General features: G+C 48.4%; 1 protein-coding gene across 1 annotated transcript in view; it reads left to right on the top strand.

Moving 5' to 3' along the window:
• TAMALIN (trafficking regulator and scaffold protein tamalin) overlaps positions 1 to 25,949 on the top strand; it is a gene marked incomplete at its 5' end in the record, with an annotated part of 31,002 nt that extends 5,053 nt beyond the window's left edge. The window contains 8 exon segments of the mRNA XM_033138663.1: positions 10,379 to 10,429; positions 17,293 to 17,347; positions 18,147 to 18,192; positions 18,195 to 18,248; positions 20,478 to 20,571; positions 20,698 to 20,764; positions 23,125 to 23,191; positions 25,450 to 25,949. Of these exon segments, the coding sequence (XP_032994554.1) occupies positions 10,379 to 10,429; positions 17,293 to 17,347; positions 18,147 to 18,192; positions 18,195 to 18,248; positions 20,478 to 20,571; positions 20,698 to 20,764; positions 23,125 to 23,191; positions 25,450 to 25,913 (898 nt within the window).
• Between the last annotated feature and the right edge of the window lie 256 nt (positions 25,950 to 26,205).

Genomic DNA, 26,205 nt, shown 5'->3' with positions numbered 1-26,205 from the left:
GGAACCGAAATGCTTTTTCTGTGCAGCCTGAGCAGGAGCTGTGAACAACATTTATAGTTAAATGTTGTAGGTTGTCTTACCCCACACCACAGCCCTGCTGATTAGATCATCTGTCTGGAAACTGTAGAAATGGCTGTAGGACTAGAAGCTGCAGAACTGTGAGTTGGACCCCATAAAAACGGGGCTTTTCCTCTTTGCAAAAAAAGCTGCACCACTTTGAGCTGATCCTCAAAAAAGCAGGGCTTTTCGCTTTGCAAAAAAAGCTGCACCACTTTCAGCTGATCCTCAAGAAAACAGGGCTTTCCCCTTTCCTCCTCTAAAAACTAGGTGCGTCTTATGTTCAGGTGCGTCTTATGGAGCGAAAAATACGGTGGATGATATGGCTATTTTTAAAATGGGAGGTGGAAGCTCAGTTTCAGACCTTCTTTATATTGCTGGACCTCTGCCAATTTTTATTGGATCGGTTTGAAACTTTTGTGCTTCTGCAGACCCCACCGGGTTCATCAACGGTGCCAAGTTTCAACCTATTAGTTCAACAGGTGCCATTTTTAAATAAAGTATAAGAGTTTTGGGTCTTAGGGTGGCAAAGCATCCTTTTCGCAAAATTTTCTCCAAGCCTTCTCCCCTCCCCCTGTAAAACCTTTGATGCCTTCATTGCTGGATCCCAAACCCTGCTTTGGCGTGGCTCCTTCAGGGTTGAATTACTAAAGCACAAAGTATGCATGTACCACATCAGTTGCAAAAAGGGACGCATGCCTGTTTCCTTTTCCTCTTTAAAGTTCACAGGCACAAGGCCCTTTTCATGCTTTGCTCGCTGCTCCTGTGTGTTTTTTAAAAGGTTAAAAGTCGCCTGAAGCATTCTGTTGTATTGGGGGGAAACCTCGCATTGCTGCTTTAACTTGTGTCCCATACCACATTCTGGTCCGTTCCCTGATTTAAATTAAAATTTAAAAGTCCCTTAAAGTTTTTCTGCTTTTTGTGAGGTGTTTGTTGTCCAAAACTCCTTCATTTAACCTCCACCTCTGTGGAGTTTTCCCTTCTTCTCTCAGTTCCACTAACACAGGATTGTGGTCCGAAAGTGACCTAGGCTGTTTCTTCATCCTCAATGATAAATCACTGGATGTCCATATCGATCGATTCTTCTGGCAGACTGATTGGGCCTCTGAGAAAAAAGTGAATTCTCTGTCCAGTGGGTGTTTAAACCTCCATATGTCAATCAATTAAATTTTTCCACTAATTTAAAAAAGGTTACCGGTAGTCTCCCGTCCTTATTTTCAGTTTTCTTATTGTCCTATCCATTTCTAGGGAGACTACCCCATTAGTATCTCCAAGTAAATTACTTCTGGTCCATGAATTCAGACATTCTTTCGTCTAATGTTTTATAAAATTCCGACTTTCATTTGGTGCATAAATTCCAACTACAGTGGATGCTCGGGTTGCGAACGTGATCCGTGCAGGATGCGCGTCCGCAACCCACAGTGCCACGGCTGTGCATGCGCAGGTTGATTCAGCGCTTCTGCGCATGCGCAAAGTGTGATTTAGTGTGTGTGCATGCGCGAGTGCCAAAACCTGGAATTAACCCATTCTGGTACTTCTGGGTTTGGCGCGGAGCGCATCCCGAAAATGCATAACCTGCAGCGTTCACAACATGAGGTGCGATTTCTCACTTTGTGTGATACCTGAGGGATGTTTCCATTGATATTCTGGCGCATGTGCGCCTGCATGGGTATCCATGCTCAAGTTCAACATGAAAAGCATCTTCTAGAGCACCTGGAAACCCCCTTTGCCAACAACCCCTTTTCCCCTCTAAGGAAAGTTATGTGATGTGTCTTTTACTGCGAATTCTTTAAAAAGAAAGGCTAGCTGATGTTCATCTGGACTTGCTGTTTAAGAACCCACAGATCCTCACCAAACATCAAGATCATCCTAGAGTTGGAAGGGACCCAAGGGTCATCCAGTCCAACCCCACAATGCAGGAATCTCGGCTAAAGCATCCATGACAGATGGCCATCTAACCTCTGCTTAAAAACCTCCAAGGAAGGAGAGTCCACCACCTCTTGGGGGCGTCTGCCAACAGCTCTTACTGTCACACATTTTCTGAATGTTTATTCGGAATCTCCTTTCCTGCAACTTGAAGCCATTGGTTCGAGTCCTACCCTCCAGAGCAGGAGAAAACAAGCATGCTCCCTCTTCCATGTGACAGCTCTTAAGATATTTGAAGATGGCTGTCATATCTCCTCTCAGTCTCCTCTTTTCCAGGCTAAACACACCCAGCGCCTTCAAGTGCTCCTCATAAGACTTAGTTTCCAGATTATTGTTATTATTATTATTATTATATTATTATTATTGATAGAATAATATATATAATTTATTGGCCAAGTACATTTTTCAATATACTTGGAATTTGCTTTGGCTACATTACAATGTAAAACATTATACAAACATAGTAATTTACAGAGCAAGAGCCGAGGCTGCCCTTCTCGGCGCCTCTTAAACTGTGGCTTAAGTGTTCCGGAGGCTTCTCTGGAGCCTCTTAAGCTGTGGCGATTGAGTGTAGGCCCACCTCCTAGGCCCGATGGAGTTGGCCGGAGGAGGGAGTGGTCTTCCCAGACACTCACAGCAGCAGCAGCAGCTTTATAATAAATAAAATAATTTTTATACCCCGCCCATCTGTCTGGGTTTCCTCAGCCACTCTGGGCAGCTCCCAGCAGGATATTATTATATAAATAAGTGATAAAACTAATAATAATTATACCCCATCAGTCTGGCTGGGTTTCCAGGACATATAAAACATGATAAGGCGTCAGACATAAAAAAAACTTCCGTGTGGTTATTTATCTCCTTGATATCTGATGAGAGGCTGTTGGGTGCCACTACTGAGAAGGCCGTCTGTGATGGACAATTGGACCACTTTAACTGTCCAAAGAATCCTGAGAACTGTAGTTTAAGGGCGCTGGGAAGTGTAGCTCTGTGGTGAACTATAATTCCCAGGATTTATTTATTTTTTGCAAGCAGGGAGCCATGACTGTTAAAGTCATGTAAATGTGCTTTCAGTGCATGGTGCGGGGGTAGCCTCTAAGCCAGGGGTCTCCAACCTGTGGCCCATGGGCCACAAGCGGCTTATGGAGGCCATTTATGCGCATGTCCACGGTGCCGTAAATCGCTTCTGCGCATGCCCAGATGCCAAAAACCGCATCTGCGCAGCGCCGTGGACATGTGCAGACCTAATTTCCGGTGTCGCACTGCGCCAGTCCAGCTGACCCCTGCTCTAGGCTGTAGCATAAATAGCCCTGCAGAGGCAATTTGGCCACCAAGCACTCCGTCTCTGAGCCGAAGTTTGTGTTGGTTGCGGCAACAGTTGGGGAAATAAGGACTCATTTCCTGTGCAGCTCTGCACATCCCATAATAGTATCCTGTGGCTATGGCAGCCTGTTACTGCACGCAGAGATAACAGCTGTTGAAAGGAACTTTGAATGCTGCGAGCTATTGTACAAATGGGCTTGAGCGCCAGAGAAAATGTCTAGAAATTAGTTCCGTTAACCAGGTTATACAATTTGTTGCTTTTAATGGGGGGCGGGAGATGGAGCGGGGGCCCAACTGCTGCGGGGGAATGACGTCCGTGTCCCCCAAAAAAAGCCCCCCTCCCAACACCTTGACATCACTGTTTTTCAGAACAGGAATGACATAAGTGTAAAGAAGCAGAACAATTGTGTCAGGGACTTGTGTGGTGGCGGCTAATTTACGAAGTTGTTTCAAACAAGCCTTCCTTGCTAGCTTCAGAAACTGTTTTGAGGTTGGGAGCAGAACTGTGGAATTTTTTTTTTTCAATTGCTCCTGAAAAAAGCTGCATTTTTTTAAAGTAATGAATCCCCAAAGCAGAAATTTATGTACTTTCCTTCTTTTTTCTTTTTCATTTTGTGCAATTTCTGTATCAAGCTGTACGGGTGCTCTTTTAAAACCCACCTGGCTTGTTGCCGGTTCTGCCCCTGGGGCGAATCCGGAGGCAAATGATTGTTCGTATTTTGCTGCATCCCATGTACTCCTGCGTCCTTCAGACGTCCGATAGCTGAACTCTGCTTCCTTGAAAATTAAAATGGGAGAGGTGTGCTTCACTACTGCACCCAAAACAGCCAGATTCAAGGGTGTCGAATTCTTATTATCTCTCCTCAAAGGAGTGCAACACCTGCATTTTTACAGTTCTCAACACACCTCCTGATTAGGAGGAAACTTCAGAGCAGCCATTCCTGCTGATATCTCATTCATCATCATCATCACATCATCATCATCATTATTTATACTCCGTCCATCTGGCTGGGTTTCCCCAGCCACTCTGGGTGGTTCCCAACCGAATAATAAAAACACAATATAGCATTAAACATTAAAAAAAACTTCCCTAAAGGGCTGCCTTCAGATGTCTATCATTCATTCAATCCAGGGGTTGTCAACCTGGTCCCTACCGCCCAGTAGTGGGCGTTTCAGGATTTGAGTGTTATGCTGAGATCTCTCTATTTTTGCCGTTTATTTTGCGTTTTTGTTTCTGCGGCTCTTTTTTGTTTTGTTTTTGTGGCTGTGTGGAGCCCAGTTCAGCTACTGACTGATTGACTGAGTGACCGCAGCACATAGTTTACTGCTTTCATTTTATGGCTCAATGGCATTAGTGAAATTCATGTTAAATTGCTGTTTTAGGGGTTGATGTTAAAAGTCTGGAACGGGTTAATCCGTTTTGCATTACTTTCTATGAGAAAGCGCGCCTTGGTTTTGGAACGCTTTGGTTTTGGAACGGACTTCCGGAACGGATTAAGTTTGAGAACCAAGGTACCGCTGCACCTATATATCGCCCAGCCCTACTGGGGAGCATGTGCGCCAAATTTTAACGTTGGGGCTGAATTTTGAGAGCCTGAACTCTGCTACTGCTGACTTATAGCTCTTTCCCAGAGTGAAGTCCCCTGGTTCAGGTGTCTCCCCGGGTTGTCCCAGCAGGCGTGGGGTGCCATCTGGCTCCCCCCTTCTGTTTGGCTGGCACCATCTCTTTTCTCCATGTTTGCGCAGCCTCCGATCTGCCTGTCGCCTGTGATCTCTTTAAATCTGTGACCCTGGAAAAGGCAAAATAAGAATTAAAACACCCTACGCCGCACGGCAGGAAACAGCCGCTCTCTCGGCCGGGAGATGAAAAGCCCTGTTTGTTTATGGAGCCCATTGATGGGGAGGAGTCTGAGCACAAAGATAATGTGCAGCGAGAAGCTCATTTCACTTTCAAGACTGCTGCGTGGAATTATTTGCATGCCTTTTGACTGATGGGCCTTGCGTTCTGGATCCCATCCGAGGGAGCTTGGTGGCAGGGAAGCGGACCTTCGACCTCCCCGCACCGCACCCCATATCTAAAGGGTGATTTCTCCTTGCACCCAGCTCCGACTCCGGCAGCCACGCACCCTCCTCGCCCCAAATGATGTGTCCCCTTTTTTGCGCCGCGGCCTCCGCCTCCAGCTGGATATTGGAAGCACATGTTTCCATCGGGGTCTGTGTTTAATTACTGGTGGAGACAGCAGTCTCTGCAGGTCCAAGACGGTTTATTCTTTCTTGCATCTTTGGGCTCCCGGGGACCAGAGTGGAGGGATGGCTTGCCGCGTTGGAGGCAGGCTTGAAAGGGAATAATTGGGCTTTAACTACATCCTCTTTCTCTCAGCTGGTTGCCATTTGGAGCAGCTTCTGTCAATGCTGCTGTCGTTCTTCTTCTTCTTCTTCTTCTTCTTTTTCTTCTTCTTCTTCTTCTTCTTCTTCTTCTTCTTCTTCTTCTTCTTCGGAAGACCCCCCTTGGCAGAGGACGGTTTGCTTATTCTCCCAGGTTTTCTTTCTCCCAAGAGCATCTCCCAGGTTTTTTTTCCCTTTCTCCCCTTCGCCACAACTATCTGGTCAGTTGGCTCCAGTTGCTGAGCAGCAAAACTGGCTTGCTCTCTGCTCGGCTAGAGCGGTACGTGGCAGCGGCCCACACCCAGAAACCAAACCACGCGATTTTCAGTCAGGACTCGAGTGAGCTGGACTCCCCTCGCAAAGCGTGCGAGCAGCTAACTCGACAGGCTGTGCAAAGAGAGGGGTGTGAGAGGAGGCATTCAGGCAGGCCCTTGCAGAGGCCCGGGCCAGATAGATAATGTGCCCCCCCTTTTTTTAACCTGGGTATTTCAAGGCTTGAACCGTATCTGCACATAAAGACAAAATGGAAAATATAGATATACAATAGTGCTTTTTAAAAATACATAATAAGACAGCTACTTTGAGATCTTGTATAGAATGTCCTGGGAGACTGAAATGTTCTCCTACTGGTTTCTCTGTCTTGTGATTCCTGATATCAGATTTATGTCCATTTGTCCTTTGGCGTAGGGTTTGGCGTAGATCTCAAAGTAGCTGTCTTAATACAAGGAATTTCAGAAATAGACTGGAAAGAGAAGTGGCTGAATTGCAACTAATCACCAAACTTAAAACCATGGAGAGACCTGGTCTGAACAAAGACATTGGATTCTTATCTCATTATACGTGACAAAGCTATCTTTAGCCATCTCACCCCCTTGCTTTTTCCTTTAAGACTAATTGCAGTCGTTTACAGTCATCAACAGGTCTTCCACACCCATCATCCAATTACCCATTCCCACAACCCTTCTGACTAATACCCCTCCTCAATCTCTCACTATATATAAAGGTCTGGTGACTTCTGTTTCAGTGTATCTGAAGAAGTGTGCATGCAGACAAAAGCTCATACCCAGATTCCCGGACTGTCCGCAGGCCGCATTTAGAAGGCGATTGGGCCACATCCGGCCCCCGGGCCTTAGTTTGGGGACCCCGGACTTAGGCCATGGGTAGGCAAACTAAGGCCCAGGGGCTGGATCCGGCCCAATCACTTTCTCAGTCCAGCCCGTGGACGGTCCAGGAATCAGTGTGTTTTTACATGAGTAGAATGTGTCCTTTTATTTCAGTGTATCTCTGGGTTATTTGTTGAGCCTGCCTGGTTTTTTTTTTTTACATGAGTAGAATAGTGCTTTTTTTAAAATGCATCTCTGGGTTATTTGTGGGGCCTGCCTGGTTTTTTTTTTTTACATGAGTAGAATATGTGCTTTTATTTAAAATGCATCTCTGGGTTATTTGTGGGGCCCGCCTGGTTTTTTTACATGAGTAGAATATGTGCTTTTATTTAAAATGCATCTCTGGGTTATTTGTGGGGCCTGTCCCGGTTTTTTTTTTTTTTTTACACGAGTAGAATATGTGCTTTTATTTAAAATGCATCTCTGGGTTATTTGTGGGCATAGGAATTTATTGATCTCCCCCCCCAAAAAAATATAGTCTGGCCCCCCACAAGGTCTGAGGGACAGTGCTGAAAAAGTTTGCTGACCCCTGCCTTAGGCTATAAGTGTCCAGTTCTGGCACCTCTGCCTCCTTTGATTTGGGGCCTTCGGTTATCCCACTTCATTAATGGGCTCGTATCCAAACTCAGAGCAGCTTTTTCTGGCCCAATAAGTGGGCCTAGACTTTTTCTGGAACAGAGAGCTAAATCCTCATCTCTGCTGCGAAACAGCGGCACGCTCTTCCCAAACCCCGATGCAGCTCCAACGAGCTCACGGTGGGAAGGGCTTGCGAAACCATTGCAGGGATCTTTGAGCCAACAGGCCGTGATCTAAGCCTTGGGGTCATTTTCGGCTGGTGTAAAACAGCGGTTGGGGGCTGTGGGGGGGGTTTAGAGAGAGACGTTGTGTGCTTTACACGCAGGCTCTGGCTGCCGTGTGGAAATGTTTGCATCCCATGCGAGCGCAGATGTTTCCTTCAAAGCACCGATCCCCAATTGCATGTGCGGCTCTTTAATAGAAACCTGCTGCCATCGCCTCTTGGCTGCTCCCAGCAACGATGTGGAGTTCAGCCGGGGGGGGGGGGGGAACGCCCAAAGACGCATATATTTGCATGCTCGCGCAACTTGGAAAACTTCACAAGAGAGAGGCGCATTGTCGCTCACCAACCGCTTTGCCAAGAAGTCTTACGTTCCGAATGCTAAATGGGAACCGGAATGTGGATCTGCCGCCCACTACCTCTGAGAGGGTAGTGGGATCTATTTATGCAAATAGATGTGCTGTCCTTGGCACCTCTCCCCCAGCTCCCATCATGCACTGGGTGTGCCGCTCCGCTCAAACACCCAACAATGAGAGGGTCTGTTAGGATGGGCCGGACAATTGATTTCATTTTTCCAAAAAATGGGGCTTTTGCATAAAACAGGCTTTCTCTCTCACCGAGACTTCTCTCGTTTCCTCCCATGGCGTCGAGCCATATGGCTTTAAAAGCCTGCAATGTTCAGGACCGTGACTCGGAGCTCTTGCATGCTTGACATCGGAATTGGTGGCGGGTGTCAAGGCCCTCTCCTTGCGGTTGCAGTCCCGGGCCAAGTATCTGAAACATTTGATCGCGAGGGCTTTCCAAGAAAAGCCCCATTAAATAATCTGCTTTATACTAAAGCTCTATGATGGGCACCAACTCCATCAGTCCCAGCCGCATGGCTGATGATCGGGGCTGATGGGAGTTGTAGTCCAACAACATCTGAGTGGGGTAGATTCCTTTTTACAAGGTTATGTAGGGCACTTCAGAGCCGTAGAAAGGGGTGGCGACTAGATCTGCAACTAGGGGAGTTTTTAATATTTGATGTTTTATTTTTTATTTTTTAAAAAACAAACGTTTATTCCTCTTAAAAAACTGCACAATTACACACAAAATAAAAACAACAAATGCAAAGAAAGAAAGAAAATGAAATATCGACATTTCATATTCCGAGCAAAAAGGTAATAATAAAAAAAGTATTAAGAAAAGAAAATTAACATGTATATTAGTTTACAATGTCAAGAATCTAAAAAGTTAATTCTGTAAATATGTTAACCACATTATTCAATTTAGCTACAGTTCTTTACATTATTGCTTACATGTTTCCTTATTTTTGCTTTAAGTCGTACATCAAGATACAGTGGTGCCCTGCTAGACAAATGCCCTCGCTGGACGAAAAACTCGCTAGACGAACGGCATTCGTCTAGCGGAAGCTGCCCCCGCAAGACGAAAAATCAATGGGGCTGCTTCGCAAGACGGGAAAAAAAATTCTTTTTTTAGCGCGAAAACCTCCGTGCTCCATTGCCACTTCGCTAGACGAAAAATCGCTCTACGAAAAAACTCATAGAACGAATTATTTTCGTCTAGCGGGGCACCACTGTAAAAAGAAAGAAAATAGGAAATTCTTTCCAGTAGCACCTTAGAGACCAACTGAGTTTGTTCTTGGTATGAGCTGCATGCACACGAAAGCTCATACCAAGAACAAACTCAGTTGGTCTCTAAGGTGCTACTGGAAAGAATTTCCTATTTTGTTTCGACTATGGCAGACCAACACGGCTACCACCTGTAAAGAAAGAAAGTAAGTTTAAAATACCATATTACTTGAGTATAAGCCTAGTTTTTCAGCACATTTTTTGTGCTGAAAAAGCTAGCCCTCGGCTTATACCTGAGTGAGGCGGGCGGTGGGGGCAGCTGAGAAGAAGCCCTATCTCTCCGCTCGTGCCGCCACCCACTTCCCCGTCAACCATTCCTTAAGAAGCGTACAAGAACGGCGGTTCTTTACTCTCCCCAGGCAGCTTGTTCCATTCCTGAACTGCTCGCATAAATGCAAACTGGCAAAGGAGGAAGAGGATGAGGAGCAGCCCAAAGGGCTGCTTTCGGGCTGCTCGTTCCTCCTCCTCCTCCACAGCGGCAAAGGTGAACCGGCTTATACTCGAGTCAATAAGCTTTCCCAGGTTTTTGTAGGAAAATTAGGTGCCTCGAGTTTATATTCGGGTCGGCTTATACTCGGGTATATACGGTAGAAGAAATAAAGACTTCCACCTACCAAGCCACACTCACTTTTAAACCTCTACCTTGATCCTAATTGCCTTCAATATTCCATTAAATCTTCTTGATTTCCTTGAAATCCTTTCCAATCTACTTCATTCTAAACTCAACCAGATATTTAGTTTTTTGCCTTTGTTTCCTGAACTATTCATTCAGGCATTCCCATTAATATTTGATGTTTTATTATGTTTATTGTTTATATGCTGGAAGCTGCCCAGAGTGGCTGGGTACAACCCAGTCAGACGGTCAGAGTACAAATAATAAAATCGTGATCATGTGCAAACAGATGTCATTCAGCACCTGTTCCTCTGTGGCTTTTCCATGGCTTCAAAACATTGAAATAGTTCTCCTGGTCCAGCCTTATCCAATCCTTGGGTGTTGTAGCGTGTGTTTGTGTGTATGATAGAGAGAGAGAGAGAACGCACTTTGAGGCATGCCTTGACTAATTGCGGTCTTTGTTTTCCTCTTGCCATCCCTTCCTCAGGGCTCCGGATTCCAAATGGCGATCTCTCAGCCAGTCACCCGAGCAGCACAGGTAAGTTCCTTTGTTCCTTTCCGCTAGGAGAATTTAAGCGGAATCAGCAAATCATGTTTTGGCTGCTAAAGCAGGCTTGCTGCTTACTATCTCTCTGTGTGTGTGTCTCTTAAGTCAGACTAAGCATGTAGCCTTGCGGTATTTGTGATTGCTCCGTGGACTCAACAGAAAGCACATACCAGCACAATGGTCCGTCCCAGAATCTGCGCTGTCTGGTTCATTTCTTCCGCTGCTGCGGCTCCTTAATCCCAGATCACAGCTGCGACGACACGTGCTGCCACCCTCTAGGGTATTCCCAGCTCAGCCGCACGGTCTCTGGGGGTGGAATGGCCTTTGGGGAGGGGCTTTAATGACGGGGGGGCCTTCATCCCTGCCTCTGAATGAGCTGCTCCTTCAATAGCGACAATGGCTTGACTGATTTCTAAAAGGAGGCGATCATCTGGGGGGTGGTTTTGACATTCCCCCCACCCCTGGGGTGTGCTTGAGACCTTGGCCTTTCGGCACAGGGGTTAATTCCCAAAGCATAGGGCAAGGTGTTTGGCTTTCCCTGCAGGGTAGTCTTGAGAGTGACATCTGCTTTAATCTGTGGGCGCCTGGTTCCTCTGAGGTCCTCTGCGGGCGCCTGGGGTCGCTCTCAGCGTAGGGCTCTGGGTGGAATTCAGTTTCCTCTGCCCGTCCCTCTCAGTCCCAAGGTAAACTATCTATAATAAGTAGACTCCTGTGTCATAATCTTTAACAGACTCCTGCTTCATCTGAACAAACTCCCCAACAGCTCAGTTGGTAGAGCAGGAGACTCTTAATCTCAGGGTCGTGCGGTCCGGGCCCGCTTTGGGGTAAAAAGATTGCGGCCTGGGGGGGTTGGACTAGAGTGACCCGCCGTGGTCCCTTCCAGCTCTAAAATTCTGGGTTCTGAATGCACTCCAAACTGCTAGTGGCTGTGTTACTGTAGAGCTGACCCTGTGTCCCCCCCACCTTCCCGTCAAAAGTTTTTGTGGCTCCCAAGATCCCCCCCCTCCATTTGTGATTTTAACAAAAATGAAATCACTTGTTGTTGTTGTTGTTTAAAAAAAAAAAAACCAGCTCCTGTGCATCCCCTAATGCAGGGGTCCCCAAACTGGGGCCCGGATGCGGCCCAATCGCCTTCTAGATTCCGGCCTGCCGACGGTCCAGGAATCAGCGTGTTTTTACGAGTAGAAATGTTCCTTTTATTTAAAATGCATCTCTGAGTTATTTGTGGGGCCTGCCTGGTGTTTTTACATGAGTAGAATGTCTGCTTTATTTAAAATGCATCTCTGGATGATTTGTGGGGGCATAGGAATTCGTTCATATTTCTTTTCAAAATATAGTCCGGCCCCCCACAAGGTCTGAGGGACCAGTGGACCGGCCCCCTGCTGAAAAAGTTTGCTGAGCCCTGCCCTAATGTGATGCCCAAAGGTTGTCCCTCTAGGCCAGGCACCTCCAAACTCAGCCATCCAGATGTTTTTTGGGACTACAACTCCCATCATCCCCTACCACTGGTCCTGTTAGCTAAGGGTGATGGGAGTTGTAGTCCCAAAAACATCTGGAGCGGCAAGTTTGGGGGGTGCCTGCTCTAGGTCCTTCCATTCCCCCCCCCCAATTCTCTAAAATGTAAAACAAATATCTTTTAAACAGTTTTACTAACAGGTTCCCATTTGGAAGGCAGCCTGAGAGCTGCAGTAATTGGCAGGCCCACTTTGACATTTTAGCCCTTGGGAAGAAGTCCCCCTCTCAAAAGCATTTTCAGCTCTTAGCGATGGTTTGTTCCCAGTCTTCGCTCCACAGCCTATGACCCAGGCCACAGAAAAAATACAAAACCGTGTATATTCTATATCATCAAAGTGCTAGTACAAAGTGCAAAATACAAAGTGCCATATAATGTCATATAATGATGAAGATGGTATAGCAAATGTCTATCAGACGCGTAGGTCCATCCTCACAATTGTTGGGGAACAACAATACCAAAGAAAAGTCCAGACCTTGAAGAAACCGTTGGTGAAACGGGAAGTTTGAAGCTAGCCACCCGTCGGGAGAACACACCCACATGTTGGAGGGATTCTGAATAACCTTCCCCAACATTGTGAGGATGGACCTACGCGTCTGATAGACATTTGCTATAACATCTTCATCATTATATTATATGGCACTTTGTATTTTTGCACTTTGTATTGCACTTTGTACTAGCACTTGATGATTTAAAGCATATATAGGTTTGCCTTTGATGAAATATTTAAAATGCCCCTTTGCATTATGATATTGTCAGTTTAGTTTCATATTTATGCAATTCTTCCAGTGATATAGATATCACGGTTTTGTATTTTCTGAGGTACAGATACCATGACTGTCTGTTGTTGTTTCTACTATGACCCAGGCCAGTCTTCAGTTCGCGCGCAACCACAAAATTGTTTATTCTTAGCTGTCCTGGAGCAGATTTTGGATGGGGCCGACCAAAAGTTGTGAACTACGGTTCCATCATCCCTGATCGTGGTCCACGCTGGCTGGGACTCATGGGAGTTGGAGTCCAGACATCTGGAGGGCACCAGGATAGTGAAATATGAGCAGAAAGCTTACCTTTGTTGGTGGTATTTTCCTCTTTCCGAAACAGAGCTTGGAGCGCTGTAGCTGGATCCCAGTTCAAAAAATGTAGGGTTGGGCACACCAAAACTACTACTTGGCAAGAGACCACACACACACACACACACACACACACACACACTTGGTATCCCCTTCCTTTTATTTAGTTCAGTGTTTCCCAAACTTGGGTCTCCAGCTGCTTTGGACTACAATTCCCATCATCCCTGACCACTTGTCTTGCTAGCTAAGGATGATGGGAGCTGTAGTCGAAAAAACGGCTGGAGACCCTAGTTGTCTTCTGGCTGGCTTGGTTCCCCGATGAGAGTTACAGCCTAAGAATCTTTTTGTGTGTGGTACTTTGTGGTCTGGGGTGCATAGTCTGATCTAGCTCGGTTTGGCAATCTGCTCATTAGACGCCTCTCGGGATGAGAGCGTGGTTTGGAAGGCTTCCTTTTCTGTTAACGATTTAGTTTGAGTTTTGTTGCCTCGAGGCAGAAGGCTCAAAAGTAATGAGGAATGTTACACATCAACAAAAGCACCACTTCCTGTTCAAGTTTCGGGGCTGGTGGAGCCAGTGTGGGCATGTGGCAAGTGTAATCGCTACCCAAACTCCTTTGCGATCGTGACCATTGGCCATTTTGCCTGATGATGCTGATGGGGGACACAAGGTTGTGGAAGGCTACTTTTAAAGTGTAGAGGTGAGGATATGAAACTGACGAGAGTGCTCCCCCCCCCATTAACAAAATTTATTCACTTGCCATTTTCAAAATGCTTTGTGTCAACTTTTAAGTTCTCATGGAACCAGTGGCAACGTGAGGAGGGGACGGTGTGCCCCGGGTGCCATGCCGGGGGGGGGGGGGGTTGACAAGAACGTACCCCGCGGGGTGCTCACCCCGCCACCCCTGGGCGCGGCGGCGCAAGCAGCCATTGTGTCGCCACAGCCGCATGTGGAGGATCCTCCGTTCAGGCTGCAGCCGTGAGCAGAGGATCCCGCCACCGTCCGTACGACGCTCCAGTGGCAAACCGCTATGTACAGAGCATGTGCAGCGTCACTACGCACAGCGCATGCATGTGACACCGTGCTTGCATTGTACATAGCAGTTTGTCACCGGCGCTGTATGGATGGCGGTGGATCCTTCCACCGCTGGAAGGAGCCGTTCACAGCGACCGGGGGGGGGGGGGCCTCCCAGCCTTCCTCCCTCCCTGGTTCGCTGTAAGTGGCTCCCATTTTGCCGCTTTACAGCGAGCCAGGGAGGGAGGGGGGACGGACGGGAGCCGTGGCTCCCGAGAGGACGAGCTGCACAGCTTTGCCAGCGCCCCCGGCAAAGCGGCAAGCTCCCCCCTTCCCCGTGACGGCTCAGGGTACTTGGTAGTTGCGGGGGTGCACAGAGGCGTAGGAAGGGGGCGGACCACCCCAGGTTTCATCGCTGAGGGTGTGACATTCGGCGCCCGCCCAAGACTCCCAAGCCTACCCCGAGCTGTCGATGTTTGTGGGGGTGACAAAAAAAAAAATCTGTACCAGGTACCACCTGCGCTTGCTAAGCCTCTGCATGGAACAGCGGCTTCACACAAGAGAGAGAATGTTGGTTCACAGAAGGTAACTTGCTCAGGCACATGCAGAAGTGTAAAGAAATACCATCCAGCGTGCTTATTTCTGGGGCTGGATGGGTGCTGATTTAATTTGTTAATGAGGGGGAAAGAAAATTCGAGTAATCAGGTATAGGCTGGCTGGGTCCAGCTGCCTTGGAATAGGTTGATACTTCTCATTAAACCATCTTGTCAGGAGGAGGAAGACTCTTTTATCTGTTGCACACCTGAGCAAGGAAGATGCTTCAGGGCAAGTCAACAAGGAGGCACATTGTGTGAAACGAGTGCGTGCAACAAATATGTTGCCTTTCTGCGTCTGCACATCGTTCAGGAATCCAGGAGCAGCCCAAAGGCTCCATCTTCCTTCCCTTTAAGCCACAGCTAAAATTGTTTTCAAGTTGAGGACATCTGGTAATTGTCAACCCCTTTCACTTGATCCACAGATCATGGAAGTCAAATACCCTTCTTGGCAGCGTTTTCCAAACTTGGGTCTACAGCTGTTTTTGGACTATCATTCCCATCATCCTGACCACTGGGATGATGGGAGTTGTAGTCCAAAAACAGCTGAAGACCCGAGATTGGGAAACGCTGCTTCTTGGTATCACTTGTGAAAGCGTCCTAGCCCCTTCATCCAAACATCACAGGGCAGTTTACAATATAAATGTGAATAATTTTCTCAATTTGGCTTAGCAATGGGAAGTCAGCCCAAATGTTGTTATTTAATTAGTATTTGTATCGTTCCTAGTTTTGGCAACTTCTCCGCTGGACCTTGAAAAGGATTGCACAACCTTGACATCTTTTTAAGTCTTTATTCGTGCAATTTAATAATATCACCAGTGACTCTCACTCAGAACGTATTCTGTTAATAGATGTACAGTCATACGTTGGTTCACGAACGGAATCTGTTCTGGAAGTCCGTTCGACTTCCGAAAATGTTCGAAACCCAAGGTGTGGCTTCCGATGGGTTGCAGGAGCTTCCTGCAGCCAATCAGAACCCGTGCCAGACATTCGGATTCCAAAGAACATTTGCAAACCGGAACACTCACTTCCGGGTTTGCGGCATTCGGGAACCAAAACATTCGACTCGCAAGGTGTTCGTCAGCCAAGGTACGACTGTATTCTCCTGTTATTCTGCTCTTGTATTGGACCTCTGTAAACCAAGAATACCCGTGATTTGAAATATCAAGTTACTGTTTGTTTTTGTTTTTGTAAAATCATGACCAAATAGTAAAGGTCCCCTTTCCAAATGAGAAATTCCCAGATGGGCACAAAAATCCCGAACGGCCACGGCTTTGGGAACTAACAATCCTGCTGGGGACTCGGAAGTGTGGCTTCTGCAAAAGCTCGTACGGCACCATTTTTCAATGAGTTGCATGGAATTAAGACTCAGTAAGCAGTTCAAGCAAACTCTGGAAAGCCACACGTTCTCCACCCCTGGTTACCTGTTCAGTAAAAAAGGTAAAGGGACCCCTGAACCATTAGGTCCAGTCGTGTCCGACTCTGGGGTTGCGGCGCTCATCTCGCTTTACTGGCCGAGGGAGCTGGTGTAGAGCTTCCGGGTCATGTGGCCAGCATGACTAAGCCGCTTCTGGCGAAACCAGAGCAGAGCACGGAAACGCCGTTTACCTTCCCGCCGGAGCAGTACCTATTTATCTACTTGCACTGTGACGTGCTTTCGAACTGCTAGGTGGGCAGGAGCAGGGACCGAGCAACGGGAGCTCACCCCGTTGTGGGGATTCGAACCACCGACCTTCTGATCAGCAAGCCCTAGGCTCTGTGGTTTAACGCACAGCGCCACCCCCCAATTTGCCATTACTGTTCACCTGCCACTTCTGTAATTAGGTTTGATTCCTGTGTTTACATCCACCCACAGTCACTTTGCCCACTCTGAGCCCCTGTCTGGATTTGTCAAAGCTGGATTATACAGAAGCCCACTCCCCTCCCCTCGTTTGTTTTGTTGGCTTAAACCGGGGGAGTGCAAGGCATCAGAAGATGTGACTTGCAAAAGGAAGGCCTAGTGCACAAGGCAAACACTTGAACCAGCCGCTTGACCATAGATCAGGGTTTCCCAAACTTGGTTCTCTAGCTGCTGCTGGACTACAACTCCTATCATCCCTAGCCAGCAGGATCAGAGGTCAAGGATGATGGGATTTGTAGTCTAGAAACAGCTGGAGAACCAAGTTTGGTAAACCGTGCTGTATAGCAGTGTTTTTCAACCACTGTTCCGCACACTAGTGTGCCGCGAGATGTTGCCTGGTGTGCCGTGGGAAAAATTGAAAAATTACTTTATATATAGTCAATATAGGCAGAGAGTTATTTTTTTTAACATTTTCTAATGGTGGTGTGCCTCGTGATTTTTTTCATGAAACAAGTGTGCCTTTTGCCCAAAAAAGGTTGAAAAACACTGCTGTAGAGTATTGGGGGGGGGGGTTCCCCCCCCTCCTACCGGCCCCTATTTTGAAGGCTCTCGAAAGAGTCTCTTTGGAGAGTAATTGGTGAGACTGCAAGCAAAGGAAGCTTCTGTAACTTAGACATTGGCGGGGGGTGTTGTTTGGGGAGGGAGTGTGCTCAGCGCACGCAGCCAAGCAAATGAAGACAAATCGCACACCGCCATGGAAAATATGGTCTCTTAGCGTCTCCTGGGAAACGTCAGCAATTGACCCCTTTCCTCTTGTTCATTCCAGGAAGGTGATCACACTGGAGAAGGAAGAGGCTCAGGCCTTTGGCTTTGAGATTCAGGTGAGGGAATCCCTTCCATTCTGGCTCTCAACCCAGTGAGTCCAAAATTCAACAATGGTTCAGGTGTGTTGTGGGTTGAAATCCATGAGCATCGAGTACCTTTAAAAATATATATATATTTCTGGATCTAAAGTTTTTTAAGCTGTTGCATATCAAGTAGCAAAAGGGCAATTTCCATCTTTAAACTCAGTAATTAGGGTGGGGGGGGCAGTCTTTGAATCGGGCAACTCGGCATTTCATCATGCTCTCCCATTTCCAAAATCCATCTCTTCCTACTTTGGAAATAGTAGCACCAATTTTGGGGAGGGGTGGGAGCAGTGTTCGAAATTCACCAGGTGCCAGGCTATCGGTCACTTGCGACCAAGTGAAGATGCCTGGGTGCCAGGATGGTGCCTGATGTCTCCAACATCTGGAGAAGCATGCCTGATGAGGATCCTTGGAAATGGACTGTTTACACACACTAGTAACAACACATCCTGTAGAATTCTGATTTATTATTTATTTGCACAATCAGAACGAATTTAAGGAACCCAAAAGGTAACTGAAAACACGCTGGCTTAAGAAAACATTTAGTGCCTAGCTTATATGTCTTATATTGGTTGCCGTGTGTTCGTATATCCTTGAGCTGCTAGGAGGCGATTGTCCTTGAGCTGCTAGGAGGCGATTGTTCTTTGATTCAGTTTATCTACTTTGCCAGCTAGCTCTCAAGCTACAGTGGAACTTGCACATTATTTGGGTGACTGCGGTCTGACCTCATTTTAAAAAAACCAAACAACCCTGTTTCCTCTGCTCCTTTCAGACCTACGGGCTGCATCACCAGGACACAAAACGGGTGGAGATGTTCACCTTGTATGCCGTGTGCATGATGATAGCCCGGCCCAGGTAGCTGGCCTGAAACCAGGTAAGAGATATCATGCTTTAGCGCAGGGGTAGGCAACCTAAGGCCCGTGGGCCGGATGCAGCCCAATTGCCTTCTCAATCAGCCCTGCGGACAGTCTGGGAATCAGCATGTTTTTACACGAGTAGAATGTGTCCTTTTATTTAAAATGCATCTCTGGGTTATTTGTGGGGCATAGGAATTCATTCATCCCCCCACTCCCACCCAAATATAGTCCGGCCCACCACATGGTCTGAGGGACAGTGGACCGGCCCACGGCTGAAAAAGGTTGCTGACCCCTGCTTTAGCGTCTTCAACCTAATGGACTACTTATGAGTTTTCACCCTTGTAACATAGCTTGCTTTCGAAGAAGCAAAGCAAATACTGATCAAAACCCTTATCTGCGTGGTGTTTGATCAAAGGTAAATGTGTCTAGGTAGCTTCTTGAGAAGGAAATAGAAGGCAAGAAACGTGGTGTCCACAGGAAATCTCAATGCACACTTCCATAGCTCTTTTTGGGGGGTGGGGCAGGGATGTGTTTTTTCCCCCTCCCGCAAAATCTTAGAAGTTTTCGCAGTTCTAGATACGCTGCAGAAGTCCTAATGCAGGGTTTCCCAAACTTGGCCCTCCAACTGTTTTGGGACCACAATTCCCATCATCTCTGACCACTGCTCCTGCTAGCTAGGGATGGTGGGAGTTGTAGTCTAAAAACAGCCGGGAGACCCAAGTTTGGAAAACCCTGGCTGGTGGGTCAAGGGCTGTGCTTGGTTTCAGGTTCTGGAGGGCCCTTGTGATTTGCCTTTTCTCCCCCATGCACTGCTTTGCACACACTTCTGTCCAAGGCATGCCGATTCACTTCTTGCAGGGGCAGGTTCAAAGCCGCCAGGAGGCTGGGGGAAGGCACAGTCGAGGGCAACGCATGTGACTTTCCCCGCTACAATGAGCCCAGCTGCTCTGCTCCCAGGAGAGCTGATGTTGTGTTCGCAGGGTCACGTTGGCAGCAGGTGGAGTGGCAAGCTCAGGTGTTTCGCAGGGCTGAGCTGTGCTAGCATTGCTGCCTCTCCTTCCTTCCAGTTACTCCAGGGATGTCTTTTACCCTTCTCTCTGCACTGCAGATGACTTTCAAAGGGCACATACGTAGATCCAGGGGTCTGCGTGTGTACGACCTTCTCCAAAAGTGCTGCTGAATGCGATAGCAGCTACCGAATCAAGAATCTGTCCTCCGATTATTATTTTAAGGAGGTAGAATTTTTGTAGTCCTGAAGATGGCATCAAGATGCTTGAAAGTACCATATTTTTCAGTGTAAAAGACGAGGGTTTTTAAAATTAAAATATCATATTAAAATTTGGGGCTCGTCTTATACACGGATAGGGCATCTGGGGGATGTGTTATATGTTGCTTCTGGGACCCGGACACCCTCCGTGGCGATTGGGTGTGTTATTGGTGGCTGCGGCAAGGGCTGGGCTTGATTGGCTGTCGTCGGTGCGGCAACTGGGCGGGCGAGGTGACAGTGGATTGGTGGCATTTGCAACAACGCGTGCAAGTGGTAGCGTAGGCCAAGCGGGTGAGCGATTTTCAGCAACCCCCACCCTGAAAAAAAAATCCCAACAACTCTGGGCATTTCCCCCCATTTTCTATTTTTTTTGTCCCCCAAAATAGGGGGCGTCTTATACACAGAAAAATACGGTATGTGGGCAGTGCCTGGTGAAATCTGAAGCTGCAGAAATTGCAGCATCTCCCCCATTGTCTTGGCTTAGGTGTCTCTGCTCTTTAACAGAGCTCCTTGGCCCATGACTTAGTAGAGCAGAACAAATTAAGCAAGAGAAGCAATGGTGCCCAATTTGCATAACTTCTACAGGTCACAAGCTTCTGTTTACATCACCGAGTTCCCTACCTTGGCGCACAAGCACAGCAGTAACCAACGGGGTGCTCGCTAGATGCTATCGGACTGCAGCTCCCATCATCTTTGATTGTTGGCCACGCAGGCCGGGGCTGATGGGATTCGTAATCACAGAGTTCCAAGGGACTCCCGTGGGTCGTCCGTCCCCCTGCAATGCAGGAATCTCAACATGTGGTCCCCCATCCAGTTTGTAACCAGACCAGACCCCTGCTCAGCTTTGCAAAAAGCGCTAGCAGTCAGCATGTACAGCCCAGCGCAGATACTATAATACCAAGGGGAGCCAGGCGTGCTTGTCCTTCGCTTTGCAGGCTTTGAAAATGACAGCAGCCTCTCTGGCTTTTTGTTAATGCAGGGGATACGATCACAGGCGTGAATGGGCTCAATGTGGAGGGGATCCGACATCGTGAGATTGTGGAGATCATCAAAGCGTCTGGGAACGTGCTCAGGTGAGTGTGTGGGAGATTATTTGGGGGGGGGGGAGTGTCAGCCTACCCAGAAGGCATTGCTTGTCCACAGGGGTGGCGAAACTGTCTCTAACCAGCCACCACTAATCAGATTCTCGTCCTATCCAGGTTAGAGACCTTGTACGGCACTTCCATCCGCAGGGCAGAGCTGGAAGCCCGTTTGCAGTACCTCAAGGTGAGTGGCGTTTCCGCAAAGAACACTAAGCAAAACGAAAAAAGCAATGCACGACAAGCTTGTTTTTATTTAAATAAGTTCATCGATGGAAACACCTGGCTTGTACAACACAATACAAAACAAAATAGTGAAAATACAGGGAGTGCATGCAGCTGAATGGTTGGACTAGGGTGAAGTTTGCAACTTTTTAGAAAAACTTAGTACAGTGGTACCTTGGTACTCACACTTAATCCGTTCCAAAACCAAGGCGTGCTTTCCCATAGAAAGTAATGAACAATGTACAGCAGTCACACAATCAATCAGTAGCTGAACTGGGTTCCACACAGTCACAAAAACAAAACAAAAAGCCGCAAAAATGCAAAATAAATAGCAACAACAGACAGACCTCAGTGTAACACTCAAAACGGCGCACGTTTGGCTTCTGAAAAAAGTGTTTGCAAACTGGAACACTTACCGTATTTTTCGCTCCATAAGACACACTTTTTTCCTCCTAAAAAGTAAGGGGAAATATCTTTGCGTCTTATGGAGCGAATGGTGGTCCCTGGAGCTGAATTGCCCAGGGGCCAAAACCAGATGGTGCTTTTTATTTTACAGAGAGAAAAGGGGAGAGAGATAAGAGTCCCGGCTCCCTTTCAGCCCCGCCCTCCTTTGTTGAATGTGCTGCAGAGGGAGGTTGTTTGTTTCCCCAGCAACATGTGACTGGCTGATTAGATTATCTGTCTGGAAACAGTAGAAATGGCTCCCTTTCCTTAAGATTTTTCAGAAATGTGAGTTGAACCCCATAAAAACAGGGCGTTTCCTCTTTGCTTTTCCCCCTTTGCAAAAAAAAGCTGCAAAACTTTTAGCGGATCCTCAAAAAAACAGGGCTTTTAGAGGAGGAAAACCAGAGAAATATTTTTTTCTTGTTTCCTCCTCTAAAAACGAGGCGCGCCCTATGAAGCGAAAAATACGGTAGTTCCAGGTTTGCAGTGTTTGGGTTCCAAGTTGTTTGAGTACCAAGGCGTGTACTCATCTTAGTCTCTTTTAAGGCTACAGGGGGGGGGGGGACTGTTCCCTTGTTGGCTTACATTCTTGTTTCCTAGTAAGGGCTTGGCTGCTGTCACCTGGCAAGGTGGGCTACGTCGTTCACCCCAGAAGCAAAGACAGAGCCCACCCTCCGGCTGAAGGCAACCGAGCGGTGCAGGGGGTGGGCTGCGTCTTTCCTTCAGATGAACGACCACCCCACGAGGAAAGGGGCAGTGTGCCCACTTGGGCAAGGGCAGTCAAACGCATGGAGCATGACCCAGGCTCTGTGTGTTTAGCTATTGCTGTCCCCAACAGAGCAAGTCTAAGGGAGCCCCCCCGTCTCGCGCAAGCAGGAGGCGATGTGGGGGCTCAGCTAGACTTCTTCAGCTGGGAGGCACAAAGCCAGCAGGAACAGTTTGATGGAGCCCCCACCCCGCCACTGGTGGCTCCGTAAAACAGCTCGGCTGCGGCAAGGGCAGCCAAGCAGTGGAGGGAGGAACAAGCTGTATTGTGCCTTGTTTCTCCCTCTGCACTGGTATGAGGGGCAGACTGCGATGGCGGTTTCACTCAGTATAGCGCTGGCAAAACCGCTGCCACTCCTGTGTCCCTCTAGCTTATTTCTCCCTCAGCATGCTGGAGGAAATCGGCAACACTGGTGGTTTTACTAGCGATATACTGCCTAGAGAAACCGCCATCGCGGTCTGCCCCTCATACCAGTCCCGGGCGATATATCACCCGGGCCTAACATAGCAGGGAGCTGTAGTTTGGTACTGAGAGGCACCCTGGTGGCTTTTCCTTTTAACAGCAGCCAACTGGACCTCTTACATACAGTGCAGGGCCAGCGTGGTCCGTTTCAAACTCTACGGCAGTGTTTTTCAACCACTGTTCCGTGGCACACTAGTGTGCCGTGAGATGTTGCCTGGTGTGCCGTGGGAAAAATTGAAAAATTACTTTATATATAGTCAATATAGGCACAGAGTTAAATTTTTAAACATTTTTTAACATTTTCTAATGGTGGTGTGCCTCGTGATTTTTTTCATGAAACAAGTGTGCCTTTGCCCAAAAAAGGTTGAAAAACACTGCTCTACGGTACCTGGCTGCGAATTAGTATTTCCCAGAATCTTTTGTTGTGCCTTTCTTCTCGAAAAAGGGTTGCTGGGCCTTTGTGGCTGGATAGATGGATCCAGCCATGCCTTCCTCGTCCTCAAAGTGGAGGTGAAGCTCTACAGCCTATGTATACCTGCAAATTAAATGTGCAAGAATCAGACCCGAAGAACCACTTTTAGACAAGATTAATCAAGCAGATTTTGAAACACAAATGAATACCGACCTCTTTCTCTCTCTCTCAATTGCAGCAAACGCTCTATGAAAAATGGGGGGAGTATCGGTCGCTGATGGTGCAGGAGCAGCGCTTGGTTCGTGGTGAGTGACAAATATACATTTGTGTAAACAGCACCTGGGCCAGTCTCCTCTGTTCTGGTACCCTCCAGGTGTTGTGCTACAACTCCCATAACCCCGGACCGTCGGTGATGCTGGCTGTGGCTGAGGGGAGTCCCAACAGCACCTGAAAGGTGCCAGGTCAGGCTTATCTAAACCAGTGTTTCCCAAACTTGGGTCTCTAGCTGTTTTTGGACTACAACTCCCATCATCCCTAGCTAGCAGGGCCAGTGGTCAGGGATGATGGGAACGGTAGTCCAAAAACAGCTGGAGACCCAAGATTGGGAAACCCTGAGCTAAACCATTTCACACAACTGCAAGGACAGGAAATGGCTGTTGTGAGTGCACAAAAAATGTCTTTTGACTTATAACCTTGGAAGTTATCTTTGACAGGCCCACCTCCAAGTGATATGGGGCAGGGTGATGTATCACCAGTCAAACATCGTGGTTTGGCGACAAACTGCAATGTTGAAACAAGCCGCATTGGCCCCAGTCAGTCAGTAAGAAACTGCTTCAGCTCTCACCGCAATACAGCCGGCCCCAGTCTGCTGCTCAGTTGTGGGGCGGAAAGACTCCTCCCACAGCAGAGCCAGCCCCGATATCCCTGCCATTGATGCACCAGCAGCAGGGACCTTGGGGCTCCTTTGCAAGGCTCCCTCCGCCTTCTGCAGCATGGGGTGAGGAAACTACCTCACCCGCTCGCTCCCCCCCCCCCACTCCCTGAAGTGAACCAGGCGGCGGCAGCCTGTCAGGCTCTGTGCATTTGACTGCCTTCACCAGTCCGGGCGCGTTGCCTCTTTCGTCCTGGGGAGATGGTTCACCCCAGGAGGAAAGACTCAGCCCACCCTCACGGGTGAAGTCTGCAAAGCGACCCTATTCGCGCCTTGCAGAGCGGGGCTGCTGCCCGAGTGCCAGGTCTGACGCACGTGCAGGCTCGCTCGAGCCAAGGTGAGAGTTCCTTTAAACTTCTCCATGGAGGGGCACGCCCTCAACGGACAAGTGTCACGAAGCCCACAGCTCCCTACCTGAAAGCAGGATCAGGGCTCTCTCTCAGATGGGGAAGGGGAGCACTTTAACAGAGCCCCCACCCCAACGCTGGCTCGTGTGAGTCGGGAGCTCCGTAAAACTGCTTGGCTGAGGCGAGTGCAGTGCCGCAGTCCTCAGTCAAGCATAGGGAGGAATTAGCTGTATGTGGCCTTGCCAATGCAGCTTGTCTTCCTTCTAGCCCCACAAACCAAAGTTTAGTTCTTTCTCCCATGCTCTCTCTTTAGTGGCTTTTGAATGGACCGGGCTTGGAAAAAGTTATTTGACTGCGATGCACATCTGTCATGGACGCTTTAGCTGAGACTCCTGCATTGCCGTGGTCCCTTCCAACTCTATGATTCTGTGGTCTATGTCCTCGCCCTAACTGTGTCTGGAGGCAGTTGGAGGATGGATGGCGGCTAACACATTGAGATTGAATCCTGACAAGACAGAAGTACTGTTTTTGAGGGGCAGGTGAATGGGGGAACTGCGCCCCTGAAGGACCAGGTGCGCAGCCTGGGAGTCATTTTGGACTCGCAGCTGTCCATGGAGGCGCAGGTCCATTCTGTGTCCAGGACAGCTGTTTACCAGCTCCATCTGGTATGCAGGCTGAGACCGTACCTGCCCACAGACTGTCTCGCCAGAGTGGTACATGCTCTAGTTAGCTCTCGCTTGGACTACTGCCACGCGCTCTATGTGGGGCTACCTTTGAAGGTGACCCGGAAACTACAACTAATCCAGAATGCGGCAGCTAGACTGGTGACTGGGAGCGGCCGCCAAGACCACATAACACCGGTCTTGAAAGACCTACATTGGCTCCCAGTACGTTTCCGAGCACAATTCAAAGTGTTGGTACTGACCTTTAAAGCCCTAAACGGCCTCAGCCCAGTATACCTGAAGGAGTGTCTCCACCCCCATCATTCTGCCCGGACACTGAGGTCCAGCTCCGAGGGCCTTCTGGCGGTTCCCTCACTGCGAGAAGCCAAGTTACAGGGAACCAGACAGAGTGCTTTCTTGATAGTGGCGCCCACCCTGTGGAACACCCTCCCACCAGATGTCAAAGAGAAAAACAACTACCTGACTTTTAGAAGACATCTGAAGGCAGCCCTGTTTCGGGAAACTTTTAATGTTGGAAGCCGCCCAGAGTGGCTGGGGAAACCCAGCCAGATGGACGGGGTATAAATAATAAATTATTAACTGGAACCTTTCTTCCCTGCTAGGGATCGTGGTTAAAGACCCCAGCATCTACGACACCCTGGAATCTGTGCGTTCCTGCCTGTACGGAACTAGGCTGGCCGGAGGCCCTGCTGCCCCCTTTGGGGTGCTGTTGCCAGGATCGGGGAGCACCTACAGCAGCGTGGGCTGTGTCAGCACCGCCACGGATGAGAGCGAGGACTCCGTCTACCAGACCTGCTTCTTTGACTCGGCCAACTCCCTGGACATTGCCCCCGCAGCTGCCCAGCGCCCGCGCCCAACGCTCACCCGCAGCGCCAGCGTCAAATGCACAGGCAGCAGCCACAGCAATGGTGGAGTCGCGCGGTTCTGGGACAGATCGTGCGACCAAAAGAACTCCGCAGCCGCGCCAAGGCCCAGGAAGAGCAAACCGGGGAGCTTCCGCAAGAGACTGCTCAAATTCATCCCCGGGCTGAACCGTTCCCTGGAGGAAGAAGAGAGCCAGCTGTAAAAGGAGACAGCGGCGCGCAAGGGCAATTTTTTTGTGGGGCGGCCGGCAGTCTCAGCTTTTATAAAGTTGGCTAATTTATTTATTTATTTATTCAACCAGCAAAGTGGATTCAAGCACCCCACCGGGTTGGTTCTCAGTGGACTCAAGGCTTCCGATAGGATCCCGAGCGTCAGCAGGTGTTAGGCTGCGCATCTCGGGATCCAGATCGGACAGATCTGGCCACGAACCTCGAGGAGAGAAGCAATGGGGGGGGTGGATTAGCTCGAAAGGAAACGCGACAAATTGTAAAACC

The sequence above is a fragment of the Lacerta agilis genome, chromosome 2 (genome assembly GCF_009819535.1).
Source record: "Lacerta agilis isolate rLacAgi1 chromosome 2, rLacAgi1.pri, whole genome shotgun sequence".
In the NCBI taxonomy this organism is placed as follows: domain Eukaryota; kingdom Metazoa; phylum Chordata; class Lepidosauria; order Squamata; family Lacertidae; genus Lacerta; species Lacerta agilis.
The sequence above is the reverse complement of the archived record's forward strand: the minus strand, read 5'-3'. Positions and strand labels throughout refer to the sequence as shown.